The following is a 27,658-nucleotide window of genomic DNA, read 5'->3' on the forward strand; positions in this document are numbered from 1 at the left end:
AGTGTTGGGCCGGCTCCACTTCTCAGAGGATCCGAGATCTCTTGCTGGCCAGCGACCCATGCTGAAAGAAAGAAGAGACACATTCAATCCGGGAAAGCATCTGTGTCATTTTAGAGTTTAGAGTAGGGGTCTTCAACGTCTTCAGGCCAAGGACCCCCTAGCTGAGAGAGAGATGAAGCAGGGACCCCCTCAATATTGTATAATATTGTGTTTCAGATAACATTTTGCTCCTCTTTTTTTCCCCTTGACACCTATAATAACTCGTTGACAAAAATAGCCGATCTAGAGCTTGTAGATCTGCTATTTTTGGCTAAAGTTCTCCTCAGAAAAGTGATGCTAGGGTTCAAGTGGTTAATGTAAAAAAAAAAAAATCATGTCACACAAACATTTGGCGGACCCCCTTTAGTAACTCTGAGGACCCCCTAGGGGTCCCGGACCCCCTGTTGAAGACCCCTGGTTTAGAGAGAAGAGAGAGATAGTGAGATAAGAGAGATAAGACAGACAGACAGACAGACAGACAGACAGACAGACAGACAGACAGACAGACAGAACATTGGTTCTCAAAGTGGGGTCACAGCAGGGTTTCCGGCAGACCATTTCTGCCTCGGCGCCCCGCTGAGGCAGAAATTTGTAGCGCCGAGCCCAAAGTTTTTGGTGAAAATGATGCAATGTTGCAATGCACACGCGCACGGCTCAGGAATGTGCATTTGCAAATCTAAATAATGTAGCGCACGTTAGTTAACAAAAGGATTTGGGCTCAAATCTGTCTTCATTTTAGTAGTTAAAAGACGAGACAAAATGTTTTATATTGTTTTCTTCTCATCTTTCCTGTGATGCGCAGCGCTCTGTTTATAAACAGCTGCTGCTGACGTGCAGCGGCACACACACACACACACACAAACACACAGAGTTGAATGGACAGTTACTGTATGCTGCGCTCACAGCAGCTACAAAAGTTACAAATTCAAATGACTGAAATCAGTTGGGGCGACTGAGAACTTTAATCCATGTGCAGCCCTGGAAACATCCACATTTTTCAGACCGAGGTGCAAAACAAACAGAGGATGAGTGTGTTAGTTTCTACGGCCTACCTTAGCCTGCTTGTAGAAGTGGGGAGCCAGTTCAACCAACCAGGATGATTCAACAGCAGTCACGTCACGCATGTAGTACTTTGAAGTCTGAACCACTTCATTGAAGATAACCCTGGAGAAGGACAGAATGTGATAGATTTAATTTGATTAATAATCATATCGTCACTGTCAGGCGCAAACCTATCTCTGTACTGCTACTTTTTTATTTTCTTTAATAAAAAGAACAAAAACATTGCTAGAATATACAGTATGTGTATTGTATGAATGAATTTATCGTTCCCCGCTTTCCTAGGGAGAGCGGGGAACATAGGACCTAACCTAAACCTAACCCTAACCTTAGTGGGGGAACATAGAACCCGGGGAACATAGGGATGACCCCATATATACAGTGGTGGAAAGTGACTAAGTACATTTACTTAAAGTTGTACAATGCAGAATCCCAAATAACGATTTTTAGCAACCTCTGCTGGTCACTACCGTCACTGCATACAATTTCCGTAATCCTCGATTACCCAGAATTCCATTCGTTTTCACCGGAAGCCGGAAGCGTTTCAAAAAGCGATATTTTAATTGTTTTATACTATCTACGGATCGTTTCTCTTAGCCAGTGGAGCATTAGTTACCATGAGCTGTGCTTTCTTTTTCTGTTCTTTTTCGATCTTCTAATCCTACATTCTCTTAACATCAGCGTGAGGTTCCTTTTTGCTATTACCGCGGTAGTTCCTGGCCAAACAGGAAACCGTTGCGGTAGTTCCTGGGGACGTCGGCCACGACGTCATGACGTTGGCCAGGAACGTCATTTTCCCGGGAAAGTCCCCCCCTTCACCGTTCAATAGAAAATATATAAATAAAAGGCTTCCGGGGGTGAAATTCATGGAGTGGGTGTTGTGAAACTTTTGCCACTGACAAAAGATATACAATTTAACTTTAGTTTTGTTGAAAACGTTACCTAGTATTACTTTAAGTACTGTACTTAAGTACAATTTTGAGGTGTTTGTACTTCCAATTTCCAATACTTTTACGCCACTACATCTCAGAGGCAAATATTGTACTTTTACTCCAATACAATTATTTGAAAACTTTAGTTACTAGTTACTTTGCAGATATACATTATTGTATTATAAAACATACAGTAACCACTTCAGCCCTATTTTATACATAACAACGCGTCGCAACGCGTTGTGAGCTTGTAGATCTGCTATTTTCAAACATTTTAGTACATTTACTTTTGGTACTTTAAGTACATTTTGATGCCAATACTTTTGTACTTTTACTCAAGTAAATTCTGAATTCTGGACTTTTACTTGTAACGCAGTATGTCTATATTGCAGTATTGAAACTTTTACTTAAGTAAAGAATTTGAGTACTTACCACCACGTGTATGAATGAATTTATCAATAATATATATGGACAGACTTAACGTACCATTTTGGAGGCGTCTCCCCAAACAGCACAGAGTTGGGGTGGATGAGAAGCTCGCGGTCGTCACGTAGAGTCCTGAGAGGGAGAGGCAGTGGGTTATTATTATCATTGTGATCGCTTAAATCAGACATCAAGCTCGCCATGCCTTAGTTTAAGGGTTCCCAAACTTTTCAGGGCGTGACCCCCCAAAATAATAATAATATTTGAACTGGGGACCCCCCACCCTGACAAGCACTTGGAATTGTATAGGAGTTGAGGCATTTACATTTAGTTTGACTCGGTTCCACAGATAAATATTGTGAAAATAGTCGCTCAAAAATTAAAAGTCATTAAATTGTAACTTTAGAAATGTGCAGATATACCCTGTACAGTTATACTGTATGTTGGTTTGTTTACTGTTAAGTGAGAAAACAATGTTGCACATTAAGCTAATCGTCTGAGGACCCCCCAAAATAATTTGGGTCCCGACCCCCAGTTTGGGAACCACTGCCACGAGTTAGGAAACAACACAAAAACATAACAAAGTGCCACGACAGATACGCCCGAGTGTGTGTTTGGTGATGACTGACACAACAGGTGTGCCGTCTAGCTCTGACTCAGGCCATGTGTGACTGCTTAAATCAGCCATCATCCCATCTGAGAAATAGTTTCATATTGTACGTTTGACACAAGCAAATCATTTCTCTTCCTTTCTCCATGGTCGGTCTCTCACCTGTAGGATCCTGAATGGTGAATGCGGGCCGCGTTGGCAAAGAACCCGACAGCAATGCACTTCAGGATCACATCAGGGTCACCTGGACAGCAACACAACGGCAGGAAAAATAAATTCAATGCCTTCAACCCCACATGATACTGTATGATGGTACGGGCACCACATGACACACTTGCAGAGACACACACACACACACACACACACACACACACATACCTTCACTGGTGTTACGCGGCACTTTGAACTTGTTCATGAGCCGACGCAGCTGCTCTCGGACCGTCACGGCTCGCAGGAGACCCTTGTAATTGAGGAAGTGTTCCTGACACCACTGGGAACTCTTCAGGTGCTGAAGACAACAGAGAGAGACATAGGTGCAAGGTTAGCCAATGGAATACAACCACTACAACGACTACTAACCCCCGTTTCCTGCACTATCTGTACCGAGTGGACCTCTGACATAGACCTACTGCACGTATAAACGGAGCAGCTACCTTTAAACACACATAGGCTTTTTTGTATACTATTTAAATAGTTTTAGGAAAAATTCTGCTAATTATCCCAAAAGTGACTGCAAAACATTGCTGCTATTTGTTTCAAAAAGCTAAAAAAGCCAAAAACGTCGAAAGTTCCCCCCAGAATAGGCATGCTGGGGTTCAAGTGGTTAATGTGGTTAAAGATAAATGTATTGATATTCAGAGGCTTAGACAAAACACACTTTGTGTATTTTACCTAACACCTTGGTGGTTTCATAAAACATCTGTAACATTTTAAATATTGACCTCTGCTAACATATAAAATATCATACTGTATGATGTCATAACATATAGATATGTTATTTTATGCAGCTGATCTGAAATCACACGAAATGTGTGGCAGCTCATTTTAACTTTTTTAGTTTCTTTACAGATCTTTCATTAGAACTCATTCATATCTCAGAATTAGAGTGACAGGATATCAAAATGGTTCAATAAAACTATTTGACATTCATCCAAACTCGTTCAGCGATTCTATAATTTATGAGGACGCTTTGTAGAAATAGATTAGAATATAGTATAGTTTATAATAAAATACATGTTAATCTTCCTTTATGCACTCATTATTATGACACTGCAAAAAGAAAACACTAAATGTTGAAAATGTTTGTAATTCACCATTTATGAAACTATCTTTTCAAATACTAAATAATAATTACTTGTCACCAGTGTTACTAAAATATTTCATGCCAACACACCCTGCGGTAAGACTAGACTAGAATCACACATGCAGTCATGAATCATGAAAATCCACTATTGTACACTATAAAACAACCAAGACTTCAGATTTCAACTTTTCGATAGTCAGACTTTAATTATGAATGCAGTCACATTACACATTACATCAGAAACACTGTGTCTCATTGAGTGACTATAATATAAACAGTTAACAGGGCATTTCAGTGAGCATGTAGACCATAGTACAGTTAAAACAACTCTACAGGATGGGTCTCTATCATTTTAGTTGAGTGTCTTGTTTTCCTCTTCATTTCCATCCTTCTCCTTATCTATCCCTTTAAGTGTATTCATACATTTCACTCCAGTTATTTAGTTATCCTTCACATTCTTTTCTACAGCAGGACAGCATATCAGTATGTAAATCAGTAATTTTCATTAGTAGGATCAACGTTTTTAACCACATGTTTGTGTTATTGTTCTGGGTATACATGAAAATAATGAAAAAAAGAAAATACAGAATTGGTACATTAGTCTGATACATTATACAGTAAAACTACAGATGCTACACAAATCAGAATATACATTACATTGTTATATGTTTCAGTGTTGAACAAGGTGTGTAAAATGAATTAGCCACCAGTTCCAAACACATTCATTCATGGGTCTGGTGCAAATGTGGCCATAAATGAATGACAGTTTGTCCAAACATCAACAAACTAGATGGATATGTTTAATGATGCTATTGAAACCCATAAATGTCCCCTTAAATTGAACAGTAGGGAGGATGGCATTGCTGAAGAAGGCCATGACCTGGCACAGATTTGACCATGAATGATTTTTAGGACATGTCCTTTTACACACCTACAAACGGACATGTGCGTCGGACTATGAATGCTGAATATGGAAGAGAGCGGGAGACACCGTCTTCACTTATAAATAGGTTTTTATTTAGGATGCAATGTTTCGGCCGCTTGGACCTTCATCAGGCATAAAAGTAAATGATTGAAATGTCTGATTGTCATAAAATCTGTTAATTATCTTTAACTCTTAAACTGACAGGGTTTTTCAAAAACTTTTGTCAGAAACTGTCAAAGGACAAATTTCCGCTTTGCAGTTATATTTATCATTTTGATAATTTAACTCTGAACATAAAATATTATAATAATCATTGATAACAAACAATCATTACCATTATTAATTATAAACATTACATAAGTTTTAGCATTACTATTATTATTGATAATAAACAGGTGATAATAGGATTTATAATTATTGGTTATGGTTATTAACTAAAAACTGTATATATTATTCATAACAACACAATCATCCCATCATATGAACATGTTGATGACATCACAGATCAGAGACTAGTGTTACTTTAGACACTTGATTGTCATCCATAGACACAACACATCATATGGTCTCTGTCGGGTGGAAACCTCATACAGTATGTTCCAAAACTGTTACTTTACAGGATTTAAATAAGCATCATTTTTTGATGCTTTTGTGTGACGCTGTAGAATGATCAAGTACAAGTAGGGTGTTCATTTACGAAAGAAATGTGTTTAATATGGAGATAAGAGGTTTCTGCCCGACAGCAACGAAATAGACACTATACTACTAGTGATGTTCCTTTACTTGTTCCCCTTTAAAGTACTTCTTACCACCCATCATCATCATGTCTAACTATCCAGAGTTACACTGATCTTGCCTGGTAATATCTTCAGAGGGACAGTTTGACGATCAGTGCCAATATATGGGAAGAGTGTGTCAGTGAAAGTGTGTGTGAAGGTGTGTAGGTGTGTGTTAGTATCAGGATCAGAGAAGGACAGCTTTCCTCTGTTCCAGTCCAGCTGGACTCTGATCCTCTGAGGTTTCTGCTTCACTGAGAGAACAGTGGATGACCCTGGTAAGAAGCATGCTGTGTATTTACCATTAGTTAACCCTATTCTCCATAACTGACCCCCTCTGTCTCCCTTCCTCTGAAAGGACTCTGCTAACACACCTACACCCCAGTATGTATTGTCTCCAACCTCAACATCCCAGCTGTGAGTCCCTGAGTTAAAGCCCTCCGAACCCAGGATGATGCAATAGAGGTCAAACCTCTCAGGGTTGTCAGGAAGCTGCTGTTTCTCTCCCCGTCTCACACTAGTCAGATCATCAGACAGGATGAGTTGTGGATGGGCAGTGTTGGGGTCCAGAATGACAGGAGTGTAGGAGACAATGTCCTTCATCTTGTCCCAGACTCTGAAGGTCAGGTTGCTCAGGTGTTTGGTCACGTCTATCAGTGCTCCTGAGACCGGCTGTGGGTCCTGCAGTGTGACCTGGACTCTTTGCATTGTGGTCTTGTAGTTCTGCAGGAATGAGATGTGTTCAGCTCTCAGCTCCTCCTCTATGGCTCTGATTGTGTTTGAAAGGGTTGATATGTCTCTGTTTAGACCCTCAGTCTTTTCCTTCATCATCTGACTCTTCTGCTGCTCTTCCTCCCACAATGCAGCAATCCTAGCATCCTCTTCCTCTTGTAGAAACTGACGCATCTTCTTAAACTGTTCCTTAATCTGCATTTCTGTGTTCTGAGTCTGGGACTGAATGTGTGCTGCTGTTTTATCATAGTTTGTTTTAAATTCATTAAAAACCTCCAGTTTCTCCTGTAAAGGCTTCAGTGATTTCTGGACTTCCTTCTTGTTATCCAGTGCAGCTTCATCGATGGGTCTGAATCTGTGGTCGGTGTGTTTTTTAGAATCTCGACACACAAGACACACTGGCTGTTGACATTCCAGACAGAACAGTTTGAGTTTCTCAGCATGCAGACTGCAGAGAACCTCAGACCCTGTTGAAGCTCTCTGGTGTCTCTCCTGTATGAAGGCCTCACACACGTTCTTCAGAGCCAGGTTTCTGGGTGGATCCACTGAATGTCTCTCTTTACAAACTGGACATTCCTTTATTACCTTCTCTCTCCACCATTCCTGCAGACAGGCTTTACAGAAGCTGTGGCTACAGGACAGGAGAACAGGATCTTTAAAGATGTCACAACACACAGGACAGGAATAATCCTCTTCTGGAAGAGACGACGTGGAAGCCATTTTGTCTTTGAGTGAAGCTACAAACAGTCTGCTCAATACAGGAATTCAGTCAGTCGTAGTAACTCTCACTCCTCTAGAATGTTGCCTGAAGTTTACTTTCACTGTGAATCGTGGTTCTTGTTAAAGTCCATTCAGCCTAACCCAGCAGGTTCCAGTGGTCTGGGTCAGTATTCTCTCCTGTAGCTGTAGAAAGACAGTCTGTCCTCCTCACTGGAAGTTGTATTTGATCTGAAGGTGATTCTTATCGTCGGTCTCTCCGTGTGTGTGAGGATGATAGTACTGCAGTGTGAGGAGTAAGGTTAACAACCTCTCTGTTTCCTGTTTTATGTCAGGCGAGACTGGCAAGGGGCAGAGCCACAACACCATAAAGTTATGGCAGTGATGTAGTGTTGGTGGACATGGTGACATTAGTGGTAAACAAATGGCCCTCATACAAAGGTTTCCGTACCGTAAACCACGGCAGTGGAAGAGACTTTAAAGAGAAGTTAAATATAGGCATCCATCCACGAGTATATGCAGAGACACAAAAAGTGATCACATACATGGAGATTCTGACCTCTGTCCCACTAGCTAATATTTGAATCAAGTTTCATCATGTGACTTCACATTACAGCACCAAACCACAACCAGACCTGACAACCGTGGGAAATTCTGTGGAGTACCACAATGTGCACGTGCAAAGCCCCCGCGCTGCAAATGTTGGGGGGTACTTTTTTGGGGGTCCCGCAAGCCTTTTTGGGGGGATTTTGGGGGGCCCTTTACAATGATGTTATTCACACCAGAAATGTAGTACATTGCATGTCTTACACTAATTCCAGGCAAGATGTTATAACCATGTCATTCCTGGAAAGCAGTTGAGTGAGGCGTTGAATTTAGGATAATAATAATAATAATAACGTTGATGAGTCAGTTCTTCACTAGATACAATTAAGTTTTCATTACAGGTTACTCAAGTGTTTAAAATTAAAATTAAAAAAGTAGTATTGCCACTGGCAATACTTGCTTGAAAGGTAGTGTTTCCATGGCAATACTGTAGATAAACCTTACTATATACTACTGGACTTGCTCAGACTGAGTTAACATATAGTCTATCAATAAATATACATGTATTATTTAATAATCTAATCACAATTATCAGCTAATTTAAGTGCACATATAAAATGGGGGAAAAAAGTATTCAATTGATGAATTATAGAAATAGGTTTCTATTTCATTAATTAATATATTCATTGAGTGTATACTCGGACATTTACTTACTGTACCGGTGTGCAGTTATTGCACAACCAAGTATTAAGGCATTAGTCCACATACCTTGATGAATGCTTCTTACACGTTCAGCATGGTGAGATGATCTCCCTCAGCCACAGCAAACTTCCTGTGTTCTCTAGCCTGCAGAGTCAAACATCAGACAGATGTGATTTATGTTTTATGAAGTACTTCTCTGTGACGATGTACACAGCAGTGATTCTCAACCTTTTTCTTTTCATTTCAAGGACCCCCCTGTTTGAATGATATGGATTAGGCCAAGGACCCCCACTTAATACAATGTGTTATCTCTAGGACCCCGATATACACTCAGGGTTCCCTCACATTTTAAACAATGACATTTCAAAACTTTTCCAAAGGATTTTATCACATTTCCAGGCCTATAGCAATCAAGGTGCAATAATGAGGCTCTTCCACATGTGTGCTATCAATGCCCCAAGACAGAGTCCAGTAAAGGTGTCCCGTGACAAAAAGGAACAGATCTACAAGCTAATAACGTATCACGGTGCAACGTGTTGTTAGTTTGTAGATCCATGTGTTAATTGTTTTGTGACAAATTAAATTAAGTTGTCTCCAATTAATAGTAATTAATATCTACCATTTGAGTACTATACCTGCACTCCTCCATCCGTACTCAAATGTTTTATGTTTATAATGTAACAGTGAAACAGCCTTGAGCCCATATTTATAACATAATGCAATGTGTTTGATCAGTGACCTATGGAGTGGTGCATATCAGTTAAGATAAGATACTGTATACATTTATGGGCTCATTTAAAAGTTATTGACGTGGATTGTTTTATGTAATAAATCTTTTCATTGTAACCTCGTACAGAGTACACAATCTGTCTGTCATAATGATTTGTGTGCGTGGGAACTTATTTTAAACAAGCTTAGTGCTTTACGAATTTTCCAGTTTAGTAGACCTTGTATTGTGAATTGTACTTCCATGTACTGTTTCTCATGTCTTACTAAATAAAGTACATCAATCAATAAATCAACACCAGAGTGATACAGTACACTACAGCTGTAAAAACAAAAAAACAAAATCTTGTTGTGAAAGCAAGGACCTGGCATGTCTACCAAATTCATGCAGTTTTAACATAATTCAGCACTATGTGTTTCAAGTTTCAATGTGTGGTACATTGTAAAATCCTGAGTGTTTATTTAACTCCATTTGTACACTCTAAGGAGTTACAGACTCGTAAGAGTCTCTTTTGGACCCCTGGTGGTCTCCCAGACCCCATGATGAGAAACGGTGATGGTACAACGTATTGCTTTAGAAAAGCCCCCGTTTCAACTCACAGCAGCTTTCTTCTGATTGGGCGGCACGACGAAGATGTTCTGAATCTGCATCATGGCGGCGATGGTGACGATCTCTTTGGAGCAGCCGAAGGTCCCAGACTCCAGGAGCATCTTGGCAAACATGGGGCTGAGAGGGAACTCTGCCATCCGCACGCCCATGGGGTCAGTCAGCCGGCCATACTGGTCCAGGCCTGCCAGTACACACACACACACACACACACACACACACACACACACACACACACACACACACACACACACACACACACACACACACACACACACACACACACACACACACACACACACACACGGATTAAAGCAAAAATCCAATCAGATTCAACCAATCAAAAAACCCTAGAGCGTACAATGTAAGTCAATGAAAGAAGACCGTTTTCGATTGTAAATCTCTAATCAACAAAGCAACTATAATTGAAGATATTAGATATATAATTGAAGATATTATATTTGGAATTACACCATGGCCAGATAACTACAACAACCTAAACCTCTACCGACGTGTAAGGTTTGCTTTAAGGAGTCATTTCTTACCTCCTATAGCGTAGAGCAGCTCCAGAGCCTGGACCATGGTCTGGGCAGGGGGAGGCTGTTCAATGACAACACAGGAGGTCAAGTCCAGCAATTTAATTACAAAGTTTAACATTTAAAACATAATGCCACATGCCTCTACATCCACTTTATTTGAACCATATAACACAGGGGTGGGCAACGTTGACCACTATAATTCCACACTCGCACTTCCACATTGCATACACTGTTGGGCAGACACCTCTTGTCTCCGTATTTTAACTTTTTTTCGTAGATGAATGCCGTACTTTGCCATTCTATGTCACACAAAAGTAGCAAAAATAGCCAATCTACAAGCTCAAAACGCCTATTTTTGAATTGGAATCCTGAATTTTTTTTTGGCTATTTTTGAATTGGAATCCTGAAAAGTAACATTTGTATTTAATTTCAAATGCATTTAGTTATACTTATGTTAACTTTTTTAACTTAAATACAAATACATTGGACATAAAAAAGACAACAGAATTGTAATACTAGTCATTATGCTACTTATACAGACTGAAGTAATTAAAGCGGGTCATAGTAACTCTGACACCCTGTTGAAGACCCCTGGTTTAGAGAGAAGAGAGAGATAGTGAGATAGGAGAGATAAGAAAGAAAGTGTCACAAGGGTCACAGCAGGGTTTCCGGCAGACCATTTCTGCCTCGGCGCCCCGCTGAGGCAGAAATTTGTAGCGCAGAGCCAAAAGTTTCTGGTGAAAATTATGCAATGTTGCAATGCACACGCGCACGGCTCAGGAATGTGCGTTTGCAGCGCCGCAGAACAAATCTAAATAATGTAGCGCACGTTACTTAACAAAAGGACTTGGGCTCAAATCTGTCTTCATTTTAGTTCACGAAAAAAGATGAGACGAAATGTTTTATATTATTTTCTTCTCATCTTTCCTGTGATGCGCAGCGCTCTGTTTATAAACAGCTGCTGTTGACGTGCAGCGGCACACACACACACACACACAAACACACACAGCCCTGGAAACATCCACACACTCAGACCGAGGTGCAAAACAAACAAAGGATGAGTGTGTTAGTTTCTACGGCCTACCTTAGCCTGCTTGTAGAAGTGGGGAGCCAGTTCAACCAACCAGGATGATTCAACCGCAGTCACGTCACGCATGTAGTACTTTGAAGTCTGAACCACTTCATTGAAGATAACCCTGGAGAAGGACAGAATGTGATAGATTTAATTTTATTAATAATCATGTCGTCGCTGTCAGGCACAAACCTTCTATCTCTGCACTGCAACTTCTTTATTTTCTTTAATAAAAAGAACAAAAATATTGCTAGAATATACAGTATGTGTATTGTATGAATGAATTTATCAATGACATATATGGACAGACTTAACGTACCATTTTGGAGGCGTCTCCCCAAACAGCACAGAGTTGGGGTGGATGAGAAGCTCACGGTCGTCACGTAGAGTCCTTAGAGGGAGAGGCAGTGGGTTATTATTATCATTGTGATCGCTTAAATCAGACATCAAGCTCACCATGCCATAGTTTATGGGTTCCCAAACTTTTCAGGCCGTGACCCCCCAAAATAATCATATTTGAACAGGGGGACCCCCCATCCTGACAAGCACTTGGAATTGTATAGGAGTTGAGGCATTTACACTTAGTTTGACTCGGTTCCACAGATAAATATTGTGAAAATAATCGCTCAAAAATTTAAAGTAATTAAATTGTAACTTTATAAATGTGCAGATATACCCTGTACAGTTATACTGTATGTTGGTTTGTTTACTGTTGAGTGAGAAAACAATGTTGCACATCAAGCTAATCATCTGAAATAATTTGGGTCCCAACCCCCAGTTTGGGAACCACTGGCATCGAGTTAGGCAACAACACAAAAACATAACAGAATGCCACGACAGATACGCCCGAGTGTGTGTTTAGTGATGACTGACACAACAGGTGTGCCGTCACATGTTCTATCTCTGACTCAGGCCATGTGTGACTGCTTAAATCAGCCATCATCCCATCTGAGAAATAGTTTCATATTGTACGGACACAAGCAAATCATTTCTCTTGATTTGTCCATGGTCGGTCTCTCACCTGTAGGATCCTGAATGGTGAATGCGGGCCGCGTTGGCAAAGAACCCGACAGCAATGCACTTCAGGATCACATCAGGGTCACCTGGACAGCAACACAACGGCAGAAATATTAATAAAAAATGTCTTCAACGCCACAAATATTGTATGATGGGACACTTGGGACAGGCACCACATGACACACTTGCACACAGATTAAAGCTAAATAAAATGTCACACTTTGTGAAACGGTGTGAAAGGTGTCCCCACACACTAGCGCTGTTTCCTAAAGCACACAATATTATGTAAAATTATGATGTTTTAGTCATTGTTCCTGCTGTTCTACATACTGCCAACCAGGTGAATAAATCATTGCTTTTACGAAATATCTGAGACCATTAGGGTTTCACGGAAGATGCTTCTGAATATATTGTTAGTTTGACCACTTCAAATGCGCTGATCTTAAAATATTAACCGAAACTAGTCTATTCTACGAGCTCTCAATACGACGCAGTGCGACTCATTGAGAGCTTGTAGATCGGCTGTTTTCGCTACACAACGTGCTTCCATAGAAGACATGCTGGCTTCTATGGAATCCTGACTGAAATCAGTAGAACTTTAATCCACGAACTTGCAGACACACATACAGACACCTTCACTGGTGTTACGCGGCACTTTGAACTTGTTCATGAGCCGACGCAGCTGCTCTCGGACCGTCACGGCTCGCAGGAGACCCTTGTAATTGAGGAAGTGTTCCTGACACCACTGGGAACTCTTCAGGTGCTGAAGACAACGAAGAGAGACATGGGTACAAGGTTAGCCAATGGAATACAACCACTACAACGACTACTAACCACTGTACCGAGTGGACCTCTGACATAGAACTACTGCACATATAAACGGAGCAGCTACCTTTAAACGTTTTTTATAAAACATCTGTATCATTTTAAATATTGACCTCTGCTAACATATAAAATGTCATACTGTATGATGTCATAACATATAGATGTTATTTTATGCAGCTGATCTGAAATCACACGAAATGTGTGGCAGTATATTTTAACTTTTTTTGTTTATCTTTACAGATCTTTCATTAGAACTCATTCACATCTCAGAATTAGAGTGACAGGATATCAAAATGGTTCAATAGAACTATTTGACATCCAAACTTGTTCACCGATTCTATATTTTATGAGGACGCTTTGTAGAAATAGATTAGAATATAGTATAGTAGTTGTATAATAAAATTACATGCTAACCTTTATGCACTCATTATGACACAAATAAAACACAAAATGTTGAAAATGTTTGTAATTCACCGTTTATGAAACTATCTTTTCAAATACTAAATAATAATTACTCACCAGTGTTACTCAAATATTTCATGCCAACACACCCTGCAGTAAGACTAGACTAGAATCACACATGCAGTCATGAATCATGACAAATCCACTATTGTAATTCACTATAAAACAACCACGACTTCAGATAATTTTCCGATAGTCAGACTTTAATTATGAATGCAGTCACATTACACATCAGAAACACTGTGTCTCCCATCTCATTGAGTGACTATACAATAAACAGTGAACAGGGCATTTCAGTGAGCATGTAGAATAGACCATTGTACAGTTAAATCATCTCTACAGGAAGGCTCTCTATCATTTTAGTTGAGTGTCTTGTTATCCTGTTAATTTCCATCCTTCTCCTTATCTATCCCTTTAAGTGTATTCATGCATTTCACCCCAGTTATTTATTTTACCTCACATTCTTTTCTACTGCAAGACAGGATATCAGTATGTAAATCAGTCATTTTCATAAGTAGGATCAATGTTTTTAACCACATGTTTGTGTTATTGTTCTGGATATAATTACATGAAAAGAATGAAAAAAGAAAAACAGTATTGGTACATTAGTCTGATACATGATATAGTAAAACTACAAATGCAACACAAATCAGAATAATCATTACATTATTATATGTTTCACTGTTGAACTAGGTATTGTATTTTAAATCTCCAAATAGGTGTACCCACCAGTTCGAAACACATTCATGGGTCTGGTGCAAATGTGGCCATAAATGAAAGACAGTTTGTCCAAACATCAACAAACTAGATGGATATGTTTAATGATGCTGTTGAAACCCATAAATGTCCCCTTAAATTGAACAGTAGGGGTGATGGCATTGCTGAAGAAGGCCATGACCTGGCACTTTTTTTTTACCATAAATGATTGAAAGGTCTGATGGTCATAAAAGCTGTTAATTATCTTTAATACATGTTGTCAGAAACTGTCAAAGGACAAATTGCCGCTTTGCAGTAATATTTATCATTTTGATCATTTAACTCTGAACCTAAAATATAATAATAACCATCAGTAACGAACAATCATTACCATTATTAATTATAAACATTACATCATTTTTAGCATTACTATTATTATTGATAATAAACAGGTGATAATAGGATTCATAATTATTGGTTATGGTTATTAACTAAAAACTGTAGATATTATTCATAACAACATAATCATCCCATCATATGAACATGTTGATGACATCACAGATCAGAGACTAGTGTTACTTTAGACACTTGATTGTCATCCATAGACACAACACATCATATCGTCTCTGTCGGGTGGAAACCTCATACAGTATGTTCCAAAACTGTTACTTTTCAGGATTTAAATAAGCATCATTTTTTTATGCTTTTGTGTGACGCTGTAGAATGATCAAGTACAAGTAGGGCGTTCATTTACAAAAACAATTTGATTAATATGGAGATAAGAGGTTTCTGCCCGACAGAGACGAAATAGACACTATACTACTAGTAATGTTCCTTTACTTGTTCCCCTTTAAAGTACTTCTTACCACCCATCATCATCATGTCTAACTATCCAGAGTTACACTGACCTTCACTGGTAATATCTTCAGAGTACCACCAATCTGACCAATGTAAATGTATGGAAAGAGTGCGTCAGTGAAAGTGTGTGTGAAGGTGTGTAGGTGTGTGTTAGTATCAGGATCAGAGAAGGACAGCTTTCCTAAATTCCAGTCCAGCTGGACTCTGATCCTCTGAGGTTTCTGCTTCAATGAGAGATCAGTGGTTGACCCTGGTGAGTAGCCTGCTGTGTATTTACCTTTATCTAACTGTATTCTCCAGAATTGACCCCCTACTTTCCCCTTCCTCTGATAAGACTCTGGTAACGCACCTACATCCCAGCGTGTATTGTCTCTAACCTCAACATCCCAGCTGTGAGTCCCTGAGTTAAAGCCCTCAGAACCCAGGACAAAGCCATAGCGGTCAAACCTCTCTGGGTTGTCAGGAAGCTTCTGTTTCTCTCCATCTCTCACACTGGTCAGATCATCAGACAGGATGTATTGTGGATAGGCAGTGTTGGGGTCCAGAATGACAGGAGTGTAGGAGACAATGTCCTTCATCTTGTCCCAGACTCTGAAGGTCAGGTTGCTCAGGTGTTTGGTCACGTCTATCAGTGCTCCTGAGACCGGCTGTGGGTCCTGCAGTGTGAACTGGACTCTTTGCATTGTGGTCTTGTAGTTCTGCAGGAATGAGATGTGTTCAGCTCTCAGCTCCTCCTCTATGGCTCTGATTGTGTTTGAAAGGGTTGAGATGTCTCTGTTCAGACCCTTAATCTTCTCCCTCATCAACTGACTTTTCTGCTGCTCTTCCTCCCACAATGCAGCAATCCTAGCATCCTCTTCCTCTTGTAGAAACTGACGCATCTTCTTAAACTGTTCCTTAATCTGCATTTCTGTGTTCTGAGTCTGGGACTGAATGTGTGCTGCTGTTTTATCATAGTTTGTTTTAAATTCATTAAAAACCTCCAGTTTCTCCTGTAAAGGCTTCAGTGATTTCTGGACGTCCTCCTTGTGATCCAGTGCAGCTTCATCGATGGGTCTGAATCTGTGGTCGGTGTGTTTTTTAGAATCTCGACACACAACACACACTGGCTGTTGACATTCCAGACAGAACAGTTTGAGTTTCTCAGCATGCAGACTGCAGAGAACCTCAGACCCTGTTGAAGCTCTCTGATGTCTCTCCTGTATGAAGGCCTCACACACGTTCTTCAGAGCCAGGTTTCTGGGTGGATCCACTGAATGTCTCTTCTTACAAACTGGACATTCCTTTATTACCTTCTCTCTCCACCATTTCTGCAGACAGTCTTTACAGAAGCTGTGGCTACAGGACAGGAGAACAGGATCTTTAAAGATGTCATGACACACAGGACAGGAGTAATCCTCTTCAGGGCGAGACAACGTGGAAGCCATTTGGTCTCTGAGTGAAGCTGCAAACACTCTGTTCAAGCCAGGAAATCAGCCAGTCAGTCGTGGTAACTGTCCCTCCTCTAGAATGTTCCCTGAAGTTTACTTTCACTGTGAATCCTGGTTCTTGTTAAAGTCCATTCAGCTGACAGAGTCAGCAGCAGGTTCAAGTGGTCTGGGTCAGTATTCCCTCTTGTAGCTGTGGACATACAGTCTGTCCTCCCTCACTGGAAGTTGTGTTTGATCTGAAGGTGAATCATAATGTCCGTCTCTTTGCGTGTGAAGTGGCAGAATAACAACCTCTCTGTTTCCTGGTTTCTCTCAGATGAGTCTGGTAGGAGTGGCGCTATGACACTAACGCACAAACACACACACGCACGCACGCACGCACGCACGCACACACACACACACACACACACACACACACACACACACACACACACACACACACACACACACACACACACACACACACACACACACACACACACACACACACACACACACACACCACACACACCAGTTGTTTGTGCCTCACTCAGGTATGCTATCAAACAGGTATGTGGTGTGATTTCTTCAGAGGGTATTTATGGGAAAACAGGTACAGCCACGCAATGCACGTGGAAGCCACGTGCATTGTGACGTGGAAGCCATTTTGTCTTTGAGTGAAGCTACAAACACTCTGCTCAATACAGGAATTCAGTCAGTCGTAGTAACTCCGCCTTCTCTAGAATGTTGCCTGAAGTTTACTTTCACTGTGAATCGTGGTTGTTGTCCATTCAGCTGACAGAGTCAGCAGCAGGTTCCAGTGGTCTGGGTCAGTATTCCCTCCTGTAGCTGTAGAAAGACTGTCCTCCCTCACTGGAAGTTGTCTTTGATCTGAAGGTGATTCTTATTGTCGGTCTCTCTGTGTGTGTGAGGATGCTAGTACTGCAGTGTGAGGAGTAAGGTTAACAACCTCTCTGTTTCCTGTTTCATGTCAGGTGAGACTGGCAATGGGCAGAGCCTTGACAACGCAAATTTGCAATGCAAAGTTCAGTTATAAACACCTTTTCACCCACTGAGGGCGGAGGGCAGAAATGCATTTGCATTTGAGATTATGGCAGTGATGTAGTGTTGGCGGACATGGTGACATTAGTGGTAAACAAACGGCCCTCTAACAAAGATTTCCATACCGGAAACCATAGAAGAGACTTTAAAGAGAAGTTAAATATAGGCGTGTTCATGCTGAAACACAAGAAGTGATCTCATACATGGAGATTCTGACCTCTGTCCCACTACCTAATAATTGAATCAAGTTTCATCATGTGACTTCACATTACAGCACCAAACCTGGGGGGATTATATCTCCGCACTGGCCTTGGAACGCCTCAGGATCCCCCAGGAGGGAAGTTGCTAATGTTGCTCTGGAAAGGGAAGCTCTCTGCTGGAACTGTTACCCCCGAGACCCGATTCCGGATAAGCAGTTGAAGATGGATGTCTGAAGAGAATGTCCGAGTCCAGCCTTAAAATTACTGTACCAACCAACCAACCAACCACGTATTAAGGCATTAGTCCACATACCTTGATGAATGCTTCATACACGTTCAGCATGGTGAGATGATCTCCCTCAGCCACAGCAAACTTCCTGTGTTCTCTAGCCTGCAGAGGCAAACGTCAGACAGATGTGATTTATGTTTTATGAAGTACTTCTCTGTGACGATGTACATAACAGTGAGTCTCAACCTTTTTTTTTTTTCATTTCAAGGACCCCGCAGTTTGAATGATATGCATTAGGCCAAGGACCCCCACTTAATACAATGTGTTCTCTTTGGGACCAAAGGATTTTATCCCATTTCCAGCAATCCCATTTATAGCAATCATACAGTGCAATAATGAGGCTCTTACACCAGTGTGCTATCAATGCCCCAAGACAGAGTCGAGCGAAGGTGTCACGTGACAAAAAGGAACAGATCTACAAGCTAATAACGTATCACGGTGCAACGTGTTGTCAGCTTGTAGATCCATGTGTTAATTGTTTTGAGACAAATTAATTTAAGTCAACTCCAATTAATAGTAATTAATATTTACCATTTGAGTACATACCTGCACTCCTCCATCCATACTCAAATGTTTTATGTTTATAATGTAACAGTGAAACAGCCTTGAGTCCATATTTATAACATAATGCAATGTTTTATCAGTGACCTATGGAGTGGTGCATATCAGTTAAGATAAGATACTGTATAAATGTATAGGCTCATTTAAAAGTTATTGACGTGGATTGTTTTATGTCAGAAATCTTTTCATTGTAACCTCGTACAGAGTACACCAGAGTGATACAGTATACTACAGCTGTAAAAAAAAAAAAAACACTGAACATTCTTGTTGTGAAAGCAAGGACCTTATTTTAAAGTAGTCTGGCATGTCTACCAAATTCATGCAGTTTTAACATAATTCAACACTAAGTTTCAATGTGTGGCCCTTCACTGGTGTTACGCGGCACTTTGAACTTGTTCATGAGCCGACGCAGCTGCTCTCGGACTGTCACGGCTCGCAGGAGACCCTTGTAATTGAGGAAGTGTTCCTGACACCACTGGGAACTCTTCAGGTGCTGAAGACAACAGAGAGAGACATGGGTGCAAGGTTAGCCAATGGAATACAACCACTACAACGACTACTAACCACTGTGTTTCCTGCACTATCTGTACCGAGTGGACCTCTGACATAGACCTACTGCACATATATAAACGAAGCAGCTACCTTTAAACACACATAGGCTTTTTTGTATACTATTTAAATAGTTTTAGGAAAAATGCTGCTAATTATCCCAAAAGTGACTGCAAAACATTGCTGCTATTTGTTTCAAAAAGCCAAAAACTCGTCGCCAAAAACGCCGAAAGTTCCCCCCAGAATAGGCATGCTGGGGTTCAAGTTGTTAATGTGGTTAAAGATAAATGTATTGATATTCAGAGGCTTAGACAAAACTAACTTATTGTGTATTTTACTTAACACCTTGGTGGTTTCATAAAACATCTGTAACATTTTAAATATTGACCTCTGCCAACATATAAAATGTCATACTGTCATAACATATAGATATGTTATTTTATGCAGCTGATCTGAAATCACACGAAATGTGTGGCAGTTTATTTTAACTTTTTTATTTTATCTTTACAGATATTTCATTAGAACTCTCATTCATATAGCAGAATTAGAGTGACAGGATATCAAAATGGTTCAATAAAACTATTTGACATTCATCCAAACTCGTTCAGCGATTCTATAATTTATGAGGACGCTTTGTAGTAGGCCTGACCTCGATTATTCGAATAGTCGACTGACGACTAATCAGTTGAGGGGAGTCTTAGTCGACTGCCAATCTCTTAGTCGAATCGAATTATGAAAATAAATAAATATATATATATATTATTCCACTGAGAGATAATTTGTTATATTAATTGACTAATAGTTTGCCAAAAATAGGATATACATCATGATTTATTGGGAGAAACCAAGCAAGTATATGTTAAATCAGACATTAAGCACCCCTACAGCCCAAATGGAATGTTCCTCTGTTGCGTAACATCTTTTTTGCATGATTCGACTGAGAGATTGGCAGTCGAATCAGACTGCCAATCTCAGTCGAATCATGCCAAAAATAAATAAATACATTTTAAAAAATATATATTTTTTGGTGTTGCATTAGTCGACTATTAGTCGACTATAGACAGCATTTGGCCAATCAGATTTGACTATAGAAATCCTTAGTCGGGGACAGGCCTACTTTGTAGAGATGGATTAGAATATAGTATAGTAGTTTTATAATAAAATACATGCTAATCTTCCTTTATGCACTCATTATTAGGTACACCGGAAGCGCCATGAAGGACGGCCGCATTCGTACATGCTCCGTAACATCGCAACGTTTTTCCATCTTTTTAGTATTTTTTAGCCTTCTCTTCTTTCCCTACACCGTCGCGTGTCTAAGGAGTTATGACAGACAAGCACTTATGGACATTAGCACAGCGATTACACACAGAATTCCGGACTTTTTTGCTGAAAACCTTCCACTCGGCTGGGTGGGGGGTGGGGTCCCCTTTGTTCCGGCCGGATCAACAAACCCCCGACGAAAAAGACCGTGGCGAAGAGGCACTAGAGCGGGAGTTCTCGTAAGAACAACAAAACGTGGATATAAACCTGCACTGCCTTCAATCCTGCTAGCGAACGTTAGATCTCTGTGTGAATCAAGAACAGTGACCACTATGGACGACTTACTGGCGCGCGTTAAATACAACGCAGAGACGAGGAGGACTAGTATTGTTGTGCTAACAGAGACGTGGCTAACGGAGTTAGCATCTGATTCTTCTATCACTCCTCCTGGCTTCACCGCGTATAGGAAGGACAGAGATCCTGTACTGAGCGGTAAGCAACGTGGGGGGGGAGTTTGTGCCTTGATCAACAACAACTGGTGCAAAGATGTTAAAATCCTAGACAGTCACTGCTCACCAGACCTTGAACTTTTAATCATAGCCTGCCGTCCTTTCTACCTACCACGCGACTTCAGCATCGTGATTGTAGCCGTTGTTTACATTCATCCTGGAGCTAATAAGGACACAGCTATGAGGGAATTACACCAGGCGATCAGTGCACAAGAAAATCGCCACCCGGACTGCGCAGTCATCTGCCTAGGCGACTTCAACCGGACAGACTTAAAAAAGGTCTTTCCCAAATTCCACCAGCATGTCGCCTGCAGTACCCGTGGTGACAATATTCTTGACCACTGCTACACGCCCTTCAAGGATGGATACAAAGCTCTCCGCCGCCCACCGCTAGGAAGCTCTGACCACGACGCCATCCAGCTGCTACCTGCCTACAAACAGAGGCTAAAAAGGGAGCCGGTCGTTGAGAAGGAAATCCGAATCTGGTCTGAGGACACAGACGCTATGCTACAATCCTGCTTCTACCAGACTGACTGGGGGATGTTTAAGAACGCCGCTGGGAATAACATCAACGAACTCTCAGACTCAGTCACTGGCTTTATCAGCAAGTGCATAGATGACATAGTCCCAAAAAAGACAGTTCGGATCTATCCCAATCAGAAACCATGGATGGACAGCGGAGTACGTGCACATCTGCATGAACGGGACGCTGGTTTCAAATCTGGCGACGTGGAAACGCGCAACACGACGCGCGCGGCCCTAAACAGCGCCATCAGGAAGGCGAAAAAGGCCTACACAAAAAAGATGCAAGACAAACTCAGCAGTGGCGACATCAGGAGCACATGGCAGGCAGTACACACCTTGACAGACTGCAAAACAAGAACCAGAAGCGAGGTGAACCCGCCTGCCTCCCTCCCCAACGAACTGAACACTTTCTACGGCCGGTTTGAGATCAGCTCCAACCGCGGCAGCCAAGCAGGGCCATCAGCAGCACCAGCAGAGGAGAACCCTCCTCTAACCATCTCGGAGAGAGAAGTGCGTACAGCCTTCACACGGGTCAACATCCACAAGGCAGCCGGACCTGATGGGATTCCAGGCCGGGTCCTTAAGACATGTGCAGACCAGCTGGCGGGTGTCTTCGCTGACATCTTTAACCTCTCCCTCTCCCTGGCTGTGGTCCCTGCAGGGTTCAAAATGTCAACCATTGTGCCCATTCCCAAAAAGGCCAAAGTGACATGCCTGAACGACTGGAGACCTGTTGCTCTCACCCCGATCGTCAGCAAGTGTTTCGAGAAACTGGTGAGGGAATACATCAGCTCCACGCTACCTGCCTCGCTGGATCCGTGGCAGTATGCATACCGCAAAAACAGATCCACCGACGACGCTATTGCCATGGCTCTCCACACCGTCCTCTCGCACATGGACAACAAGCTGCTGAAGGACAAATATGTACGTATGCTGTTCGTGGACTACAGCTCAGCATTCAACACCATTGTCCCAGCAATACTTGACAAAAAGCTCAGACACCTAGGGCTACACCCAAGCATGTGCGACTGGATACAGGACTTCTTGTCCAACCGACATCAGGTGGTGAGAATGGGCAGCATCACATCCGACCCCCTGACCCTCAACACCGGAGCACCCCAGGGATGCGTGCTGAGCCCTCTCCTCTACTCCCTGTACACGTATGACTGCATAGCCACACACGTCTCCAACACCATCATAAAGTACGCGGACGACACGACAGTGATAGGCCGAATCGTCAACAACGACGAGTCTGACTACAGAGAGGAGATCAAATCACTGGCACACTGGTGTCGTGAGAACAACCTCTCTCTTAACGTCGACAAGACCAAAGAACTGATCGTGGACTTCAGGAGGCCGCGGAGAGACCATGCGCCCATCCTCATCGACGGTGCTGCAGTGGAAAGGGTCAGCGAGTTCAAGTTCCTCGGAGTACACATCGAGGAGGACCTCAAATGGGAGACGCACTCCACACACGTGAGGAAAAAGGCTCAGCAGCGACTGTACTGGCTCCGCCGCCTGAAGAAGCTCGGAGTAGGACGTCGCATCCTCAGGCTGTACTACAACAGTTCTGTTGAAGGCATCCTAACAGGCTGTGTCACGGCCTGGTACGGGAACTGCACTGCCCGAGAAAAGGTCAGCCTACAACGAGTAGTGCGATCGGCAGAGCGGATAATGGGAATCGAGCTCCCAGCGCTCCAGGAACTGTACAAAAAGCGGTGCGTGGTCAAAGCCAAGCGCATCATCAAGGACAAGCACCACCCAAGTCACAGACTGTTCAACCCCCTACAACGACCGCGACCGGGCAAGGGGCTCTACCGCAGTATCAAGAGTTCCACCACCAGATTTTGGTGTAGTTTCAATCCAACTGCTGTCAGAATGCTGAATGGGGCATAAGCCTGGATGAGTTCAGCAGCCTGACAGCAGGCGGCGCAGACTTTTCTGGCTCTTCCTGAACACACCTGTGGATTATACCAGGGACAATTACTTGGACTTTAGCCCCCCCCTCGGACACACCTGTGGACTACACCAGGTACAAATGACTTTTGTTGCACTCCCTCATGGAGCTACATGCGGATTATACTAGGGTCAGTCCACTCTAGGTGGACACGCACTGACCTTTTGCACCTTAATCCCTTGTATAACGCACTGACTTTTTTTGGGTCTTTTTATTGTGCTCCTTTTCCTCTAAGCACCTTAACGTCCTTTGTCTATCATGCACAGTATAAGTATAACATGCACAGTATACAATACATTGCTGCTATGCTCAGGCACCTTAGTTTAGTTTTTTAGTTTTTTATTATCTCAGGTAATTTGTAAATATGTAGATAACTTGTCTGGCCTTCTGTTGCTCTCTTGTTTTTGATCTCCTTCCCACCTGCCCCCCACCCTCTTCTTCTCCCCCCCCCCCCCTCTTCTTTCTATGGAAACTAACGTTGCGATGGGAACGATGTACAAAAAAGAATTTCACCCACTTTTTTACCTTGTAAACCTGTGATGTGACAATAAAACTGATTCTGATTCTGATTCTGATTATTATGACACTGCGAAAATAAAACACTAAATGTAAAAAATGTTTGTAATCCACCGTTTATGAAACTATCTTTTTAAATAATGAATAATTACTCACCAGTGTTACTCAAATATTTAATGCCAACACACCCTGCAGTAAGACTAGACTAGAATCACACATGCAGTCATGAATCATGAAAATCCACTATTGTACTTCACTATAAAACAACCACGACTTCAGATGAGTTTTGGATAGTCAGACTTTAATTATGAATGTGGTCACATTACACATCAGAAACACTGTGTCTCCCATCTCATTGAGTGACTATACAATAAACAGTTAACAGGGCATTTCAGTGAGCATGTAGACCATAGTACAGTTAAAACATCTCTAAAGGATGGCTCTCTATCATTTTAGTTGAGTGTCTTGTTTTCCTGTTTATTTCCATCCTTCTCCTTATCTATCCCTTTAAGAGTATTCATACATTTCACTCCAGTTATTTATTTATTCTTTACATTCTTTTCTACTGCAGGACAGGATATCAGTATGTAAATCAGTCATTTTCATAAGTAGGATCAAAGTTTTTAACCACATGTTTGTGTAATTGTTCTGGGTATAATTACATGAAAAGAATGAAAAAAGAAATACAGAATTGGTACATTAGTCTGATACATTATACAGTAAAACTGCAGATGAAACACAAATCAGAATATACATTAAATTATCATATGTTTCAGTGTTGAACCAGGTGTGTAAAATGTATTGTAAATCTCCAAATAGGTGTAGCCACCCCACCAGTTTGAAACACATTCATGGGTCTGGTGCAAATGTGTCCATAAATGAATGACAGTTTGTCCAAACATCAAAAAACTAGATGGATATGTTTAATGAAGCTGTTGAAACCCATAAATGTCCCCTTAAATTGAACAGTAGGGGTGATGGCATTGCTGAAGAAGGCCATGCCCTGGCACAGATTTTACCATAAATGATTGAAAGGTCTGATGGTCATAAAATCTGTTAATTATCTTTAATACATGTTGTCAGAAACTGTCAAAGGACAAATAGCTGCTTAGCAGTTATATTTATCATTTTGATAATTTAACTCTGAATCTACAATATTATAATAATAATCATCAGTAACAAACAATCATTACCATTATCAATTATAAACATTACATCATTTTTAGCATTACTATTATTATTGATAATAGACTTATAATTAGGATTTATAATTATTGGTTATAGTTATTAACTAAAAACTGTAGATATTTTTCATAACAACATAATCGTCCCATCATACAGTATGAACATGTTGATGACATCACAGATCAGAGACTAGTGTTACTTTAGACACTTGATTGTCATCCATAGACACAACACATCATATGGTCTCTGTCGGGTGGAAACCTCATACAGTATGTTCCAAAACTGTTACTTTTCAGGATTTAAATAAGCATAATTTTTTTATGCTTTTGTGTGACGCTGTAGAATGATCAAGTACAAGTAGGGCGTTCATTTACAAAAAAAATGTGATTAATATGGAGATAGGAGGTTTCTGCCCGACAGCAACGAAATAGACACTATACTACAAGTAATGTTCCTTTACTTGTTCCCCTTTAAAGTACTTCTTACCACCCATCATCATCATGTCTAACTATCCAGAGTTACACTGACCTTCCCTGGTAACATCTTCAGAGGGACAGTATGACCAGTGATAATGTATGGAAAGAGTATGTCAGTGAAAGTGTGTGTGAAGGTGTGTAGGTGTGTGTTAGTGTCAGGATCAGAGAAGGACAGCTTTCCTTCATTCCAGTCCAGCTGGACTCTGATCTTCTGAGGTTTCTGCTTCACTGAGAGATCAGTGACTGACCATGGTGAGACGATTACTGTGTATTTACCTTCTTTTAACAATATTCCCCATAATTGACCCCCTCTGTCTCCCTTCCTCTGAAAGGACTCTGGTAACACACCTAATGTCCAGAGTGTATTGTCTCCAACCTCAACATCCCAGCTGTGAGTCCCAGAGTTAAAGCCCTCAGAACCCAGGACGAAGGGATATTGGTCAAACCTCTCTGGGTTGTCAGGAAGCTGCTGATTTCCTCCATTTCTCACACTGGTCAGATCATCAGACAGGATGTATACTGGATGGGCAGTGTTGGGATCAAAAATGACAGGAGTGTAGGAGACAATGTCCTTCATCTTGTCCCACACTCTGAAGGTCAGGTTGCTCAGGTGTTTGGTCACGTCTATCAGTGCTCCTGAGACCGGCTGTGGGTCCTGCAGTGTGAACTGGACTCTTTGCATTGTGGTCTTGTAGTTCTGCAGGAATGAGATGTGTTCAGCTCTCAGCTCCTCCTCTATGCCTCTGATTGTGTTTGAAAGAGTTGAGATGTCTCTGTTCAGACCCTCAATCTTCTCCTTCATCATCTGACTGGCCTCCTCTTCCTCTTGTAGAAACTGATGAATCTTCTTAAACTGTTCCTTCATCTGCCTCTCTGTGTGCTGAGTCTGGACCTTAATGTGTGCTGCTGTTTGATCATAGGTTGTTTTAACTTTATTAAAGACCTCCAGTTTCTCCTGTAAAGGCTTCAGTGATTTTTGGACGTCCTCCTTGTGATCCGATGCAGCTTCATCGATGGGTCTGAATCTGTGGTCGGTGTGTTTTTTAGAATCTCGACACACAACACACACTGGCTGTTGACATTCCAGACAGAACAGTTTGAGTTTCTCAGCATGCAGACTGCAGAGAACCTCAGACCCTGTTGAAGCTCTCTGATGTCTCTCCTGTATGAAGGCCTCACACACGTTCTTCAGAGCCAGGTTTCTGGGTGGATCCACTGAATGTCTCTCCTTACAAACTGGACATTCCTTTATTACCTTCTCTCTCCACCATTCCTGCAGACAGGCTTTACAGAAGCTGTGGCTACAGGACAGGATAACAGGATCTTTAAAGATGTCACGACACACGGGACAGGAATAATCCTCTTCAGGGCGAGACGACTTGGAAGCCATTTGGTCTCCGAGTGAAGCTACTAACACACTGTTCAAGCCAGGAAATCAGCCAGTCAGTGGTGGTAACACTCCCTCCTCTAGAATGTTCCCTGAAGTTTACTTTCATTGTGAATCCTGGTTCTTGTTAAAGTCCATTCAGCTGACAGAGTCAGCAGCAGGTTCAAGGTCTGGGTCAGTATTCCCTCCTGTAGCTGTGGACAG

At 41.5% G+C, this 27,658-nt stretch overlaps 2 protein-coding genes across 2 annotated transcripts; both read right to left on the bottom strand.

Moving 5' to 3' along the window:
* Positions 1 to 22: 22 nt before the first annotated feature.
* On the bottom strand, positions 23 to 16,993 carry LOC308096637 (uncharacterized protein; the record flags this gene model as incomplete). The annotated part of the gene is made up of 14 exons (XM_080444049.1): positions 23 to 61; positions 1,092 to 1,203; positions 2,517 to 2,588; positions 3,226 to 3,307; positions 3,442 to 3,571; positions 6,137 to 7,519; positions 10,091 to 10,281; positions 10,643 to 10,697; positions 11,721 to 11,832; positions 12,028 to 12,099; positions 12,730 to 12,811; positions 13,353 to 13,488; positions 14,473 to 14,483; positions 15,598 to 16,993. 14 exons carry the CDS (start codon positions 16,991 to 16,993, stop codon positions 23 to 25), a joined length of 3,873 nt encoding a protein of 1,290 aa, XP_080300175.1.
* Positions 16,994 to 17,966: 973 nt separating this feature from the next.
* Positions 17,967 to 27,457, bottom strand: LOC308096639 (E3 ubiquitin-protein ligase TRIM35-like; the record flags this gene model as incomplete). Its single annotated transcript, XM_080444051.1, has 4 exons — positions 17,967 to 17,993; positions 18,551 to 18,628; positions 19,473 to 19,580; positions 26,120 to 27,457. The coding sequence occupies 4 exons, from the start codon at positions 27,455 to 27,457 to the stop codon at positions 17,967 to 17,969; spliced, it is 1,551 nt and encodes a 516-aa protein (XP_080300177.1).
* Between the last annotated feature and the right edge of the window lie 201 nt (positions 27,458 to 27,658).

This window comes from Gymnoscopelus braueri (genome assembly GCF_963280865.1).
Source record: "Gymnoscopelus braueri genome assembly, chromosome: 12".
NCBI classification, from domain to species: Eukaryota; Metazoa; Chordata; class Actinopteri; order Myctophiformes; family Myctophidae; genus Gymnoscopelus; species Gymnoscopelus braueri.